This window comes from Glycine soja, chromosome 18, assembly GCF_004193775.1.
Source record: "Glycine soja cultivar W05 chromosome 18, ASM419377v2, whole genome shotgun sequence".
Classification (NCBI taxonomy): Eukaryota; Viridiplantae; Streptophyta; class Magnoliopsida; order Fabales; family Fabaceae; genus Glycine; species Glycine soja.
In genome coordinates, this window is record NC_041019.1 from 1,969,448 (window position 1) to 1,986,386 (window position 16,939).

Below are 16,939 nucleotides of genomic sequence, written 5' to 3' on the forward strand. Positions count from 1 at the left end.
ATTCTTTCAAGGAAACCAAAAAGAAAAAACACTGACCACTACATTAATTCTTTTATCTTTCTATGCAATACTATACTATGAGAATTGAGAAGAAAAATCATAATCAATCAAAAACACTTTAAAAAAAGGACAGGTACAATGTTGACTGTTGAGCATTTATATATTGTATTCTACATCCACCCTGAACTAAATCTCTCTTCTAGCTTATAAAATAATAATTATAACAATAATTAACTTGACAAAAAAAAGTATCTCAGCACCTAAAATGTGAAAAACTGATCATCAACATCATCAGTTCAAGCAGCCGAAGCTTGTCTAGAAATATAAATAAACTATCTATTTTTATGGTAAATTCTTAACACCACATCTCAGTACTCATTGAAATGGATTGCACCAACTTTCCACACAATGTAAGTTGTTGCAAACATCACTGTGCTGATAAAAACAAATGAGAAGATAATGAAAAAGAGATCAGAACCTCCAGGAAATTGGAAAGTGAAGCCTGTTGATAACCCTCGTTTGCTATCATCAAACAGATTAGTAGGGGCTTCTGGAAGTCCAGATTTTTTCTTCCCTGACCCTTTGTCACTTTGTTTTGAAGCCTCCAACACCCTGCTGCTCAGGTCTTGTTTAGATGCTTTTGATTCGGCATATCGGTTGAGGGATCGAGCTGCCTTTAACCTCTCTCTTGCAGTCAGGGTAGGTCGTTTGGTTGCAGATTGTGACTTAGGAGATGCTTCTGACCCTTGCTCTTGGTTAATTGAACCATTGGAAGCCTCTAATGTTGGAGATCCTGACTCAGCATTTACTTCAGTTTGCAATTGGAAATTTTCATCTGGAGGATTCATGAATGCTAACTGATCATTGGTTGCTGAACTTTCAACATTGTCAAAATCCTTACTGCTACTGTTGTCTGCGGCAAGCTGATCACTATCTGCCACTGAAAAGCAATGACCAAATCTTCTTTCCTTGACAAGCTTTCTCGATCTAGACACTATCAACAAAGGTGTAAACTGAGTTGCCTTTGGTAAAGAAGCTCCAACAGAATATCTTGATGCATCCTGATACTTTGTTTCCAACTTCTAATGGATAATGAAAGACTTGAAGTGATCAGAAAAATGACAGTCAATAATATCATAATTAAATCATACTATTTTTTTTAGTATACAATGGTCGCGCTAAGGTTTGAACCTATGACCTCATGCATATTACTCCAACCCCCACCACTAGGCCGACCCTAGAGGTTCCACTTTTAAAAATGTTTCTTCATTACAAGGATAAACACAATAATAGTTAGTACTTCATTACATGTATGTAAGTCTGGCCTTTTTCTTATCAAGAATAAAATATGAATGTTACATCATTAGCATTATATTTGAGTAAATGAGGACACACAGGTCATAATTTCATTAAGTGAAAAGGGGCACCAAAACCCTATGAGACAAAGGGGTACCGAAGCAATCACCTAATATCTCAAAGTAGACACGTAAAGGATTTTTTATCAATAGCTAAAGTGCTAAACCATCAATTTTTATTATCAAACAGCTCTCTGAACCAAAATATAGCTTAAGAAGTAAGAACGAATTATAACATAACTGCAGAGCTACAATTAATAAATCTGCCTTCACTCTGACAAAACAGCTACCAACCAAAGCTCCACCAGCAAGAAAATTTGACAGTGTATATACTTCAGTATAGTGGCATAAAGCAAGAAGTTCACCAAACGAATATTTTTTATTCTACAGAAAAAAATTACTATTACTAATACTATTATTATTATTTGACTCCATTAAAGACCCGAGTCAAATAATTCCTACCATCTAAAATTCAGTATGCATTCCCTTGAATCTCTTACAATCCAATACTTCAATTTCAGATTTTTTCTGAACCTCTAACTCTAACAGCCACCTTCACCAATCAATCTCCATTCCTTACACACCACTTCTTACCATAGCTTAAATCCATAAATTTTTCTCAAGGCTGCTTAACTGAGTGCTGGCAACTACAATTCTTTGAATTGCACATACTATATTTGAAGTTAAAATTTTCGCCAATTAATATTTTTTTCTTGGTTTATCACGTCACTATGCAATCCCACCAGCACCAAGAATCGTTTCTCTGAAGTCCAGATGATTAAAATTTCATTAATCTCTGAGTCCTCCCACTTAAGTTTAACGCAAATGTTGAAACTGTTGTCACAAATAAAATTCAAAGATGCCCAGAAGGGGTATACAAACAATCCTCGGATAATTTGAAACAAAAGGCAAACATATGATTTGAGAAAACCATGAAAGATCTAATGAAACTAGAAAAGCTCATAAGTAAAGTGAATGGTGAAATGAAGCATGATAACAAGAAGCACGTACCGTTGAGCTGAAGCTCACGATGGGGTTTAAAGATATGGTCATCTTCTTAGTGTCTTTCAAATCCCAACCATAGATAGCCGCAAAGAGTGGTCTTCTTCTTACCACTAGATTGTTTATTCGGAACTGAAATTGCTGTTGACACACGCCACATAGCGCGTGACTACTCGTTTTTTTTATTTATTTATCAAAAAGAAAAATTACAAATTACACTCGTTTTATCTAAAAATAAAATTTCACTCGATTTCTTTATTTTTTTGTATTTTACACAATCATCTTTTAATTTACATACACAAACTTTTTATGAGTTAACTGAGTTTTTAAAAGAAAAATATAGGATAAAAATGGAAAATTTATTATTCTATTTGGATTAAAATAAGAGTTTAATGTTCATGTACTAATAGTGTAAAATAATTTTACATTGTCATTCAATCACAAATTATCATTTGAATTACTTTAAGATGATTATTTTAAAAATCAATAAATTTATCATATATGGTGGTTGTGATTGGATGATTATGTAAAATTTTTCACACAATTTCAAAATTGATTATTTATTCATTCAACGGAGAATATCACTAAGATTTCATGATTTGTTGTGAAACTTATCCCAATTTAATAAGAGATCTCACTATCATGTTTGAAGAGGACTTGAACCTCCATACTCTTTACACGAGATTTTGAATCTCACGTGTCTTTCATTTCACCACTAAGACATCTTGAAAATGAATAGCATTCCATGAATATGATATCTATCTAGTGTGATGTATGACAAAGATAGTGTTAAAATATTTATATTGATTGATCATGTCATATAAACTCAAATCGGACATCCAATTGGTTTGATTTAAATTATCTATAAGAGCATGGGTGTATAATCATTTTCTCAAATAATCTATAAATCTTTATACTTTGTTAATTTTTAAATCCATCTTTATAACGGGTAAAAAAAATTTATAATATAAAAGTTTTTAATAAGATTCTTATTTATATATCTATATGTCACAATATTTTATGATTTTTTAAAGAGTCATATATATATAGTTTAATAAAAGTTAATGATCATTACTCATTAGTGAGTAAAGACATTTAAAAATTGAAAATTGCTAGTGAGTGTCTTAGACTATTCATTGTGGAAAATAAATAATGTATTTAATCAAAAGGAAAATAATCATTATATTAAAAGTGCAAATTAAAACACCATCAAATAAATGCATAGCTATAAACTTATTTATGTTTGTTTACAGGAGTGAATTTATACTATGGTGAGAGTACAAGTGCATTTCCTCATTTTATAATAATCGTAAGTTAAAAAATGAGAAGATTATAAATAAAATCTTATATTGGTATTTTATTCCTTATATATACATATATAAAGCCCATTTTTTAATATATTTGAAGTCACTAGTTACAGTTATTATAGTTTGTCAAGTCTTAGATACTCCACTCTATGTTTTTTCTCTCCAGTAGAGAGGGCAATAAAGTGTAATCTACCCTTGATGTTCCTATGTCATTTAGTTGAGATTGTACTAAAGACTTTAGGTGATTTAGGGAAACAAAATTTAAGCTTTTACTTAATAGCAATTGTAATTTAGTTAGTTTAACCCAAATACTTGTGAAATTAATAATCGAACCTTTAAATGTTAAGTAGAAAGCTGCCATAATTAATACTATTAGTTATGATTTCCTTAAGCCATTCCCGTATACCGTAAACTAAGTACTACTTTAAGAGATCAAGCGTAAGAGATCAAGCAGTATTAGTACCATGAACCAAGATCAAGCCTGAAAATCAGGTGGCAATAACCACGTATTTAAAAGATGCACATAACAAACAAAACATGAAGCCAACAAGCTTAAATCAGGTAGTTTCCATCACAAGGTAAAGTGGAATAAATCTAGGCCATGACAAACATGGGCTAGGAGTCAAAGTGGGTCTATTTCGTATTATACTTTGGACCCATCATTTTAATACAAGAAAATTGGTTACATACAGAAAATCCTCGGCTAGCTCGTGCAAGCAGCCCAAAAAAATGCCTCAACTATAAAGAAAAATATTACAAAAATATGACACAAACCCCCCAACAGAAACTTGAAATTATTTTGAACTGAACCTCCTCCTCCATTAGAAGCAAGGAAAGAATACTGCATTAAAACCCCAGAAGAAAATGTTTGAAAACTCCCAAGTTGCTACGCTGCTCTCGGTATACACTTGAGTTCATTGCCGAACTTATATGTCAGTAGCTGCCCATGGGTGGCATTCCAAAAGGAGGCATTGGAGGCATCCCCAATCCACCCATTGGAGGGGGAGGCGCAAAGCCTCCTCCCATTCCAGGCATTGGTGGTGCGGGCAAAGCAAGAGGCAACAACTGAGCATACATATTCTGCAACAGGAAAACATTATATTCAATCAGTATTCAGTATTATAAAGTTCAATCCATTAGTGTGTTTGATAAGAAGATATAAGTTATCAACTAGGTTATTAGAGCAGGTAACAAAATGACCAAAACTAATTACCTGTTGAGCAATTACTTCCTTCTCTTCTTGTTCTTTAGCCTTCACTTGGTTCTGCGCTTCAATTTTATCCTTCACCAGTTCATCAACTTTGACGGTGTACTCACGGATAAACTACAACAGCGAAAGAAGAAGACAATTAATTAAAAAAAAGCACTAGATAAAATGTTGAAAAAGAAATAATACATGTCGATGTATGTTTAAGTAATAAAAGTAAGCAGCACAGAAGGAATACAAACCTGCAGGAGATATGGGAAGGCAAAGTCAATCATATTGTTCATCCAGGCCAATTCAAGAGCAATGTCTGCCCGGATCAAATCATAGCAAACAAATAGACACGAGGCAAAGCATTCTTTCTTTCCCTGCATAACCATGTGGAAAGAAATATTAGAATATATTGACCCTACTCAATTGTATGCACATTAACAAATAAGAAAATTAAAATACATGGGACTGTAAGATAAGAAAATTAAAATACAACCCCCTTCAGTAAGTGAGTGTTGGCAATAAAACTTAACATGAAACTGGCAGAATACATAGTCAATATAAGCTTGAAAAATAAAACAGTAAAAATGCTAGTTGCCAATAATTTCTAACTCTGCATATGCCATGATGAGTACTACAATATTCAATACACAAACCATGACAGCTTAGCATCTTAGTCTTAAAATAAAAAATGTTAAATGAGAATGAGTCAACCCAAATCATAATGCTGGTCTGCTGGGCAATGTTGCTAAAAAATGAATTATATGCCATTGAAATTGAATTTGGCACCTGATCAATGAAATAAACAAGCAACTCCTCAGCAAGTTCACGGTCACCAGATTGCGAGGCTGTCTCCATGGCATCTTTGTAAAGGTTATCCTTCTTTGACAAGGCAATGGACTGCTTCCATCTACCTGCCTTCTTGTAAATATAAGCAGCAACACGTCTCATCTCAAGAAGCTCATGCTTTTCAATCTGCATTCCAGATAATAATAATAATCTATCGGTTTCCTATAATTAACTGAAAAATAGTCAACATGAAGAATGAATGCAGCCAACCTTCTGTGCTAGGCCTATTTGGTCGAAGTTATCGTGCAAATCAATCGACTCGCGCAATCTATCATAGTCTTCCTCCTCAACATATATTTCATTAAGGGCTTCATTAACAGCAGACACATTGTTACTCTGAACTGCAACCATGTATGGCTTGACAAGACGGAGATGACCAGCCTATAATACATCACAGGGAAAATATTCATAGAGTGAAATGGAAAACAGGTTATAAAGTAAAAATTAAGATGAAATTGTTGACAGTATTAATGCTACCTTTCGCATGATGTCAACAACACGTGCATGATCAACACGAAGTGCAAGGACATTCAAAACATCATTGATAAGATCCGGATGCTCTTGTAAATAGAAATGAACAGCCTTGTAATACAACTCTACATTAGCAACTTTGACAACAACATCTTTGAATTGCATGTGATCCCATGCTTCAGGTGAATGGTTCATGATGGTTGTTGCAGCATTATCGAACTCATCATATTGGATGTACAAATATGTCAGCTCCTTCCAATGTTGTTGTTCATCACAAGCTCTTATGAGTTTTGGAATATTGAGTCGGGTCGCAAATAGTTTGATATGCTCCATAAGCTTCTCATGACGATATCTAGCATACAGAACTCCTAACTCTGTAAAGATACCCATATGTGCCCGTTCTAATCCTAAACCACTCTCCATAAGCGATATTAGCTCATTGAAGCAACCTCTATTTTGGTAATATTCACTGACCTCTTCCAAGTCATCCACCTACCAAATTCACAATGAAAATTGACATAATAAGCATTGGAAACTGCAGATTTAAGTAATGCTCACAGCATTTTTTTTTCCCTTTATTCAGTTGTCATCTGATTTCCCCATTACATTTTGAAAGAATGTATTATTCAAACATTCTAACTGGAAATCAGATGACAGCTGAATAAAGAAAAACAAATTCCAGTTCATTTCAAAATTTAGTCAAAGACTAGGCAAAAAACAACATATTACCTGAATAATAATATTAAGCCCACATATCTGGGCCAAACGAAACTCCTCTGCGTCAACACATGCAAAGCAAACTTCCTTCCATGTTTTTGCACTGTTAGCTTTCCTTGCTGCATCAACTGCACCTTGGAATTGTTTCAACTTCACAAGTGTAACTGCTAACTTGGCCCAGTTAGATATAAATGCAAATATGATTTTAGCAGCCTCATATAGTTCTTCATCATATAATCGGTCACCAACATTTTGAAGATTGGCTACATTTGGCATAAGAATGAACTCCTCAATGTCACTGAGCCGATCAATCTTTGCATACGCATAAATGAGCTCACTGTCCACCTTGGGTTCTTTTGTCTTATGCCTTACCATCAACAAGTATCTCACCAAGTCATGGTAAGCATTTCCATCTTCAGCAGCACGGATAACATCCAAAAACTGTGTGGCATCGTCTGCTCGTATAAAGGACTCAATGGCATCACTTACTAGCCCTTCCCTTAGTTGAGCCTTGGCTACCTGACTCCAAACAGCATCTTCTTCAACTCGGAAAGCAAACTCCACAGCTCTATCAATGCTATGAATATGATCTAGCAAGACATTGACTGCTTGGACATTTAAGTTGAACTTCTTGAAAATTGCAAATGCTTCCTCATATAATTGAGCCTCAACAGCCATTTCTCCAACTGCTGGCCCATCAAAATTATCCAGTCTATTAATATAATCCATAACTCTGGACGGATCAGCCTTTATTGCTGTTAAAATAAGCAGATTCTGAAGATTAAAGTTCCCACTGAATGCAGAATTCTGAAGCACAATCTTCTCAAGAAGCTCAATCAATTCGTGAGGTAGATCAGCAGTCATGAAAGCCTTAACAGCTGCAGATACTTGTTCAGGGCTCTTGCTTTCAGGAAGAGCTGTAGATACAACCTGATCAATAAGTTGCCTTCTGTAGGCATTATCAGGGTTAAGAACTTTCTCCCAAAGATCACCATCCATCCTCTCAACAACATATCTGTAATCCCAATATAAGCATGTCAGCATTGAATCCAAGGATAATTACTTAGAGAAAAAAATATAAATATACACCACAAACCTTGCTTGCAGTTTGAACAAAGAATTTTTGTTTGTCACATTGATAAGCTCCTCATCACATTGTCCCCGCCTATAAGCTACAACTGCCAAGGTGGGATCACGTTTCTCACAATATTTGCCCACAACCCGAGAATCATAGTATGGGTTGGTAGTGAGAAAATGTTCCGGATTGTTGTTGCTATCAATGATGATTTTACCCAGTGCATTGTGAACATGTACATCCTGGCTTCCCTCACTTACAAGATGTTCCAAAAACTGTGTAAGCAAACGAAGCCGATTCCTGCATGCCAAGTACCACGGAATAATCAGAAATGTGAGCACAAAAAGAAAATGTAGGATTAGAGAAAAGATACTACCTCTTCTCACACTCCTCCACAAGGGGCTCCACTGGCAGTAAGGAACGAACAGAGAGAATCAAGCCTTTGATAAAATCTTCTGGACATTCATCATCTAAAAGCTGCCCAACGACTAAAGGAGCATTCCCTGGGTTCACCTATAAAACAAGGCACAAAGTTATGAGTGGGGCAGAGAAAGTAGATACTAGATAGTATTCATGTAAAAAGCAAGGTTACAGCATTATTAATGCAAACTATAATACCTTCTGAACATAACCTTCAATGTAACGAAGCATGTTGTTTGTGTATAGATAGTGTGTTAGATCCGGAACAAATCCAAATCGGTCACAAACATTAATCAGAGGTCGTGCATCTGGAAGCTTAGCTTCCATTAGAAAGTTCTTTGTTTTCTCAGGATCATAAAAACTTGATTCTCTAGTCACACGCTCAACCTCTTTGATTTGTCCAGTCTTTGCTGCTGCCTCAATGTACTTGAAGTGAATGTCAGGATCCTCACTGTCCCAAGTTCAGGGAAAAAAATATTAGCTGATAGCAGACAATATCCCCTTTACAAATTGCATCACTTGTCCACCAGCCAAAACAGTTCTATAAACATGAAAGAGTTACCTGGAGCTCAAATATGATCCCAGGAAAAAATACAGCCCTTCATATGACCTGAACTGCTCAAAAAGCTTTATGCAAGCATCAACGCCCAATTGTTCACAATATTCTTTAGCAACCTAGACAGAAGTTAGTAAGCTTTCAGTTTCAATCAAATATTAATAATTCCATGTTATAGAAGACAATGATAGTTCCATACCTGCACAATAATCTGTAGGTTGCCTCTAAGATTGACCAGCAATAGGTCTTTCATACACTCTAATGCCCATTCTCTTGACAGAGTACCAAAAAATTCAACGAGTGACTGCAAGAATTGAACAATGACTAAGAATTTAAAAACTAGCATAATGTTACAATAGATAAATTATAAAAGCAATGGATCACACAAACCTGTGGCTCAATTGCATGTGTATTTACAATCACACGTTTTATATCTGGCAACTCTGTGTAATGCTGCACCAAAAATAGTGTAATCAGTAAAAGAGAAGGCTTTTGGGTTAAATAAGAAAACCAGTAATAATAAAACACATTTGGTGATTCATTACTTGCAAAGCTCGCACATAAAGACCAGCTTTTTCACAAAGTTGAGCAATACGAGGACGGTCATAATGGCTGAACATTCCATTAGCCAAAATTGCATCAGCAACATTTGGGAAAGTAACCAGATTTATCTCCAACACCTTTGTTTGAAGGTACCCATGTTCTGGTAGATTTGGTTTCAGAACATCTAGCAGAAAGGCTGTTGCCTCACGGATCAGATTTCTCTGAACAGGACAAAAAAAAGGTAATAAATGTACTGTCTAGCAATAATAATTACTGTAAAAATAAGGAGAGGAAAGATCTGGGAAGGTGCCTTTATGTAGAATCAACATGATGGCATGATGCCACATAAAGAAACATTTCATACATAAAAATAATGATGATGAAGCAGCAATATTATATTACTAATCTCCATAATGGCTTAATCACAGTAGACAAACAACCTGAAGAAACAGATCAGTTATGGTGTTGTAATCAACTGGGCAACCTCCCTCCATTTGCGACATCATTAATGCAAAATTAACAGCACCCTAGAAACCAAAATGAAAAAAGAAAGTTGTTGAATTAGTTTTTACAACTATTAATTTCTGCAAATTGAGATGAAAAAAATAGTTATAGAATTTCCATGTCAGAAAATATATAATTTGATAATCAATTATCCAACAGTGTGGCAGACAATGGGAGAAATACAAAGAAATAGTTAATATGAACTACAGAGGATTCTCTCATACCTGAGGATCTGTCCGGAGAATTGTTTGCAAAAGGAAGAGATAGTCGGGCGTGTACCCAACCTGTACCAAAAAAAGTAATGAAAAAGATCAGCACAATTCGTTCCAGTAAAATGCAAAGGCAATATATGCAATGTTAATAATACAGGCCAATTAAAACCCCTATAGGTCATAACAATATTAAAGAATTTAACAAGAGAAGCACAAAACAATCTGATGAACAAAAATCAGTATTATTTGATACATAAATAAACAAGCCTCTACCTGCTTAGAGTATATTAGAATCTTGTCAAACTCCCTTCTCTCAGCAAAAGCAGCAACAACTTTTGGAGTAGCTCTGGCTTTGATGTATATTTTTAAAGCAAGATCATTGTCCACAGTCTACAATGGAACATATTAATCAAAATTAACACAAATATACCATTTCATAATAAGCAAATTCAACAAGCAGTAGTATACTATTAGGTAAACAATTAGAAAGAAACAAACGCAAAAAATAAACAGATCAGTTTAAAGTTTTTCAAAATTTCAAATGCAACCCAACCTTTACAAGATCTCCTAGCTCCTCACTGCATTCAAGCTTATCCTCCGCCAACCAATTCTCCAAAAGATTTTTCTTGTTCTGGTTCACAACCAGCCGTGACAATTCCAATGACTCAAAGGCATTCAGCTTTCCTCTTGTTAGAAGTGTTCCAAAATACTGCAATAGTGGAGGAGTTTGCCCAGCTTGCACAGGAACACTCTGCCACATAAAACAGATTGACACACTTTAACCATGATAGCCTAACTGACCAAGAAAAAGAACAAACCTAAACAGTTCAAATTCCTTTTATCCTTTATCCCTCAAAACAAGCAAAGATGATTGTCTAGGTTAAATTTGTTGATGAAAGAGCACGAACAAAATATTTGATGGCTGTATCTTATATACAAAACCTGAAATTTGGCAACTGTATCAGGTGTGCGAAGGATTCCTTGCGGAGACTCAGCAGCAAGTTCAGCTGCTTCTTTATACTTTGTTTGGGCAAACAGTTCATGGAAACGTTCTACCACCTGTAATGTCAACAAGGAGGCATGTTAATGAGTAAAATACACACAAAAAAAAAAGCAATACAAAAACTAAACCATTTTAAATGAGGCTATTACACACTCCAATCAAACAATCAATACCAAAAAAAGTTCATAATATTAAAAAATTAAGTAAAAATAAAATAAAAATTGAAGCATGGAGATTCCATTTATAGGGGAACAAAAAGGTAAATGACAAAAGAAGAAACGTTTGTGGCCATACACACCGGTCTTTGTAATGTAATCTTTCCTTACTATCTATTTAATGCAATGCCAATTTTTATTGTTTCTTTCATGTGTGCTTTATTGTTATTGAGTGGCCTAATCATCAATGCATCTATTTAGGGAATAGCCGTTGGGAAGTGTTTAATTTCTAAAGAATTGGGAAAGGATATCTAAACAACTCATTGCTAGGGATAGAGTGACATTGTTTTGTCTTATGCATACATCTTCAAACTTAATGCAACTTACTATTTCATCTCTACAAAGGGATTTGGGAGAGAGAATAAATAAAGTAGACTCTTATCGTGAGGAATCAGGGTAGAGTATCTTAGTAGATGTGAGCGAAAATTGGAATAGCATTAAATAGAGAAACACCTTAACATTGCATCAAGGGTAGTTAGGCATGCTAGGCCCCAACATATTTTAAATTCTAAATTTATCTTTAAGCATTCAAACTCAAACTGTATTATCATTATCTTTATCTTCTACTTTTCTTATCTTTTACCTTAAAATCTCTTATCTATTTTATCTTCTACTTTTTTATCTCTAAATCTCTTATCTTCTATATTTTAAATTCCTCTTGCTTGTAAATTGGGGTTGCACCAATCTAAGTACAAACAATCGAACTTCCATTTTACTTTACTACTTGTGACAATTTGGTGCACTTGTCAATGAGTTAACAATTTCCAATGCAATCCCACCGTGATTTTCAATGAAAACTTTTTATTTATTGAATCCTTAGCTAGACTACATATTAAAACATTGCACATTGTACAGCAACCATACCAAATACTACACATGTTAGTATTTAGCAATATAAAACCCCACCAAATTGATAACATGTAACAGCCAATTTCTTGGGCCCATCCTAAGTCCTGACAACATCCTAATGAAGAAATATCAAGTTCAATATGAAAATTGACATACCAGTTTCTCAGCACCAGGAAGATTTCCTCGCTTGGCAAGATTAACTGCTAGCTCCAAATTGTTTAACTGTGGTAATAAACAAATAAAATTTATTGAAATGTCACTTTCCCACTTTACATAACAAAAGTGATAAGATCAGAAACATACCTGACCACTGACAAAATTCACGATCGTTTGCTCATTAACAGTAGCCAACAACACCTGGCCTCTCCTATTAATGGCATAAAAGCCTCCAACAGATGTAGCTTCTGATGTCAAAAATATAGGATCTGGACTAATTCTGTTCCTATATACAGCTGTAGCTGTCTCCAAATCGTAGACAAATAGGAGACCAAGTTTCGTTATCACATAAATCAAACTGTATTTGTGGGATATCTGCCGAAAGAGAAAACTATGAATCAAATATCTGCACAATTTTCTAAAATGAACAATTCTAGCAACTTCTGTACCTGCATGGCAACTGGAAAATCATCAGCAAAATCTGGGGGAAAGAAAAGATCTGCTTGTTTCTTTGTAAATGATGGCTTCCCTGCAAAGAAATTTGGAAAGTTAAATTCCAGAAGGATGATTAACCAAATCAAAGATGATAGAATTATATATATGATTTAGTGATAATAGAATATATCTATCCATTTTCAAATTCTCTTACTGATTTCAATATGCTGCTTCCTTTATTTGTGAAACTAATCATTACAGCAGCTTCACTGGTTTATCATTAAATTTAAAACCCAACAAAGCCCATCATGATCAGATTATTGAAACTTAAGGTAGTATATTTCATTATTAGCAATCTACTAGCAATAATGAATAACCTCCTCCATACTTCTAAACCGATACATTATCACCTCCAATTCATCCATCCACAATTTGAAGCTTATTTGATAGTTATTTTGAGTTGAAGAATTTTGAATTGCAAGACAAAGGTACCACTCTAGGCATATCTTTAAGAAAGGCCATGCTTCCCCCACACCTCTATTTAAAACAGTTTATGACCAATTTAAATCTAAATTTCTGATTTAACAGGAAAAATAAGCTTGGAAACTCAGTATGGGACAACTAAAAATTGTTAGTTTGAGACAGATTTATATAACAGCAATATTGTACATAGATCAATTAATACAGGAGGTAAATGTGATAGAGAAAAAATATATACAGACCTGGCTGTGCACCCAGCTCAATAACATGCAACTTGGATATAATTTGGCCAGCATTAAGTGTTTTAGTGGCAAAAGAAATCAAAGTAGAAGGATTTTCATTCCCAGGAACCTGTCCAGAAGACACTTCAATTTTTCTAGCACATGCATAGTATGATAGTAACATGATATAGTAGCATTTTATTCAGGTAAATATTTAATTAACAAGGGAAAGTAAACCCAGAATCATAAAGAAACGCACTTTGAATTGAGCAAATGATGCCGCATGTGCTTCAAGAGCCTGGCTCCGCTGTTGATCCACAGAGAAGAGTTGCATGTTTCCTTTAACCAATTGTGGCCTCTATAGACAACAACATACCCAAAAAAAACCTAGATCAGACTTGTAGGAGTTATAGTAAAAAAGACCATGATTGTTTTCAAGGATCAACAATCCCAATGGCGTAAGCTAGATAAATCGTGTGAACAATGCACAAGCTCATCATTCCTTTGTGCTTGAAATTCAACTTTTTTAGAAGAACAAGGGTGGCAAGGACCAAACTCCAAATCACTTGATCAAGGAGGCTCTAATACCATGCCAAGGACAAATTGTCCATTAGATTACTTCTTAAGGTTTTCAGTTTTAATATCTTAACAATTGTAAACCTAAATAACTGGAGCAAGAAACATGATAACCTATTTACTATCTATAACAGGCACTAGAGATATACCTCAGGGGAACCTGGAGCAATACCAATCAAGACCAACCATTTCTCAGAAGGATCGCATCTATAATTAATTATTTGATTGTTTGCCAAATTTGCTGTTCTCTCAAACATCTTTACAGGTTCAGAGTCACCTACAAGTTACATATATCACAGACAAATATACCGATTAGCAAAATAACACTGAACAGCAGTGCAAAAACTGGAAAACGGCACAAAACCATGTAGTTAAGCAGAATTGAAGTTTATCATTGTCTTACCTTCAATTGACCAATGGTATACAGAGGTCTGTGTTACAAGACCCAACAACTTGGGGGTAATCCACTTCCAAAAGACCACCTGCACATGAAATTAGAGCATTCCACGTGGATTAATAGAGTTTTCATCATCAGCCATCGCTTAATAGTGTTTGTATACTCGTGCATAACAGTTACCTGCTCGGGCATCTGATAAGATTTCATCTTTGCTTTCATTTCAATGTTAAAAATTTGTAGGTGATCTTGAGTTGTTCCTTGGAGTTGAGCTTCAAGAGAGGGATGTAACTTAGAAGGGAATATAATCCAAAAGTAAATACTAATTAAGGTACAACACAAACAGAAGCTTGTGACATAATCAAATAAAACCTTGATTTTCTCCCAAGTCTCGATGGTTGGAAATGCTATGAACATTGAGCCATTTTAACTCTGACTAATTTCTTTTAGCTAGGGGCATTTTTTTTCCTTAAAATGTTTAATTGGCTTTATGTGAACTGTGAATGGTAAATATATTATCTGAACAATAAAGCACGGAAAAATATACCTAAGGTTCATAGCATTACAAGCAATGAAGTCCATAATAAAGTCATAGCCCACTGTGGACTTTCCATAATAGTCCTATTACCTTAATGTGAGAACGAAAAACAAAGTACAATAGTTTTCTTCTCTCAATATAATTATATCACTTGAGGACATGATCTTTTGATGTCAAGTATCAAATTGATAAATAAGAATCAAACAAAGATCCCTGTTTCACAATTATGTACACCTTACGATCAAGATGCTTAAAGACACGCACATTTGACAATCTAGTAAGTAGAACTAATGTTTCAGAAGCAACTAAGGACCAGGAAACCAAAATCAGCCCGGGCTGTAGTCTTGTTCACCTAAGTCATAATACCATGCACGTAGTGGATATGTTATTCCACTCCCAGTCAAACTAGTTGAAACTAAGCGATTCGCATTATACAATGATGGAAACGATTGCTTCAATAGCTAAAACATAAGGAACGTAAGTTTCATCTCTCCAAAAAAGTAAAATATATAAAGAATTTAAGCTTCCAATAAATCTTGATATCTACAATGACGTACGAAATTCGAATCAATACCAAAATACCGGTAGTTATATTATCCACAAATCCACATCATCATTACTAGCCACAAACACAAGTCACAAGTTCATGAGAAGAATACAACGGAATAGTAGCCAACCTTTCAAAGCAAGGATTCTGGAATTTGGATTCATAAGAGCGGAATCTGCCGTAATAGGCCTCCTCAAAGGCTGATTCGGCATGTTCATATCAATGATAACCACACTATTCTGCGGAGCCGTTTCTCGAACGCATATATACTTATCGGACTCCATCGTCACATGCGTGAAAGTGATGAACTGCGGATTTATGCCAATGCTTGGCAACTGCAATCACAAATAACATCACTCTCACTTCACAACACACGCTAACTCTACAGTTTAGGAAAAACATAAGAAACATCTAGATCTATGCAAACTGAAAAGCAAGAAAGTAAAGTAGTGCAGTGAATGAACTTCGTAACGGCACCGATCGAATCTATCGCGGAATACTCAATTCGGGAGAGAGAGAGAGAGAAAAAAACAGAATCTAGTAAAGCATGATAGTTATTATTCTACTGCTACTTATCACAAGATAGCAGGTTTTGTTATAGTTAAGTAGCGAAGTGGAGTTGCAAATTGAGCTAAGGAAATAGGGAGAAAAAGGAAGAGTGCGGAGAACTCACGGTGAGAGCTTCTCTCATGGCGATCGGAGCGTTGGCAGCCGCCATGACGGCTTGGATCGGAGAGTGAGATCTGCGGCGGCGAATGAATTGGAAGAAGAAGAGTCAAAAGAGTGATCCAAATCGGTGCGAGATCTGGAAGCAAGTTGGACCCTCTAAAGAGAAAAGCGAGAGAGATCTACGGGGGAGAAATAAAAAAGGAGGTTCAGACACTAATAAAGCGGGGAAGAGAAAAAATAAACGACACAGAAACAGAACACAAGTCAGAGTCTTATCAGCTAATAAAGCACAATTAGCAAATTTACGGGAAAAAAGTTAAAAACAAATGTCCTCATTATATTAGATTTACAGGCTAGCAAGTAGCAGTTAGCATGGCAGAGATGTTAGTAATTTGATAACGATTATAATTGTCTTTAAAAAAATAAGAAATTAATAAATATTTTAGCACAAAAGGAAATTAATATAAAAATATTAAAATTATAACATTTTTAAGAAAAATATAACAGTAAATATTATTTTAATACAAAAATTCCTCTTTTATTTTTTAGTTATTATTTTTAAGACAAAGATTAACATAACTGATTTCAAAATAGCTTAGCTTTGATTTTACGGACAGTGGAATCGGGTAAGGACCCAACTAATTCTTTTT

At 34.8% G+C, this 16,939-nt stretch overlaps 2 protein-coding genes across 2 annotated transcripts; both read right to left on the minus strand.

Annotated features, from left to right (window-relative positions):
• Positions 1 to 100: 100 nt before the first annotated feature.
• LOC114394464 lies at positions 101 to 2,505 on the minus strand. Its single transcript, XM_028356046.1, has 2 exons — positions 2,367 to 2,505; positions 101 to 1,082 (listed from the first exon to the last, which is right to left on the minus strand). Exons 1-2 carry the CDS (start codon positions 2,406 to 2,408, stop codon positions 369 to 371), a joined length of 756 nt encoding a protein of 251 aa, XP_028211847.1. The 5' UTR covers positions 2,409 to 2,505; the 3' UTR covers positions 101 to 368.
• Positions 2,506 to 4,283: 1,778 nt separating this feature from the next.
• Positions 4,284 to 16,558, minus strand: LOC114396388 (clathrin heavy chain 1-like). The gene is made up of 29 exons (XM_028358324.1): positions 16,294 to 16,558; positions 15,751 to 15,955; positions 14,719 to 14,807; positions 14,545 to 14,623; positions 14,291 to 14,418; positions 13,825 to 13,923; positions 13,587 to 13,695; positions 12,879 to 12,958; positions 12,577 to 12,804; positions 12,430 to 12,495; positions 11,149 to 11,265; positions 10,760 to 10,957; positions 10,480 to 10,596; positions 10,219 to 10,278; positions 9,931 to 10,017; positions 9,493 to 9,711; positions 9,338 to 9,400; positions 9,147 to 9,251; positions 8,954 to 9,066; positions 8,590 to 8,842; positions 8,348 to 8,484; positions 7,993 to 8,271; positions 6,909 to 7,911; positions 6,186 to 6,671; positions 5,919 to 6,089; positions 5,649 to 5,834; positions 5,114 to 5,236; positions 4,878 to 4,988; positions 4,284 to 4,744 (listed from the first exon to the last, which is right to left on the minus strand). Exons 1-29 carry the CDS (start codon positions 16,336 to 16,338, stop codon positions 4,598 to 4,600), a joined length of 5,103 nt encoding a protein of 1,700 aa, XP_028214125.1. The 5' UTR covers positions 16,339 to 16,558; the 3' UTR covers positions 4,284 to 4,597.
• Between the last annotated feature and the right edge of the window lie 381 nt (positions 16,559 to 16,939).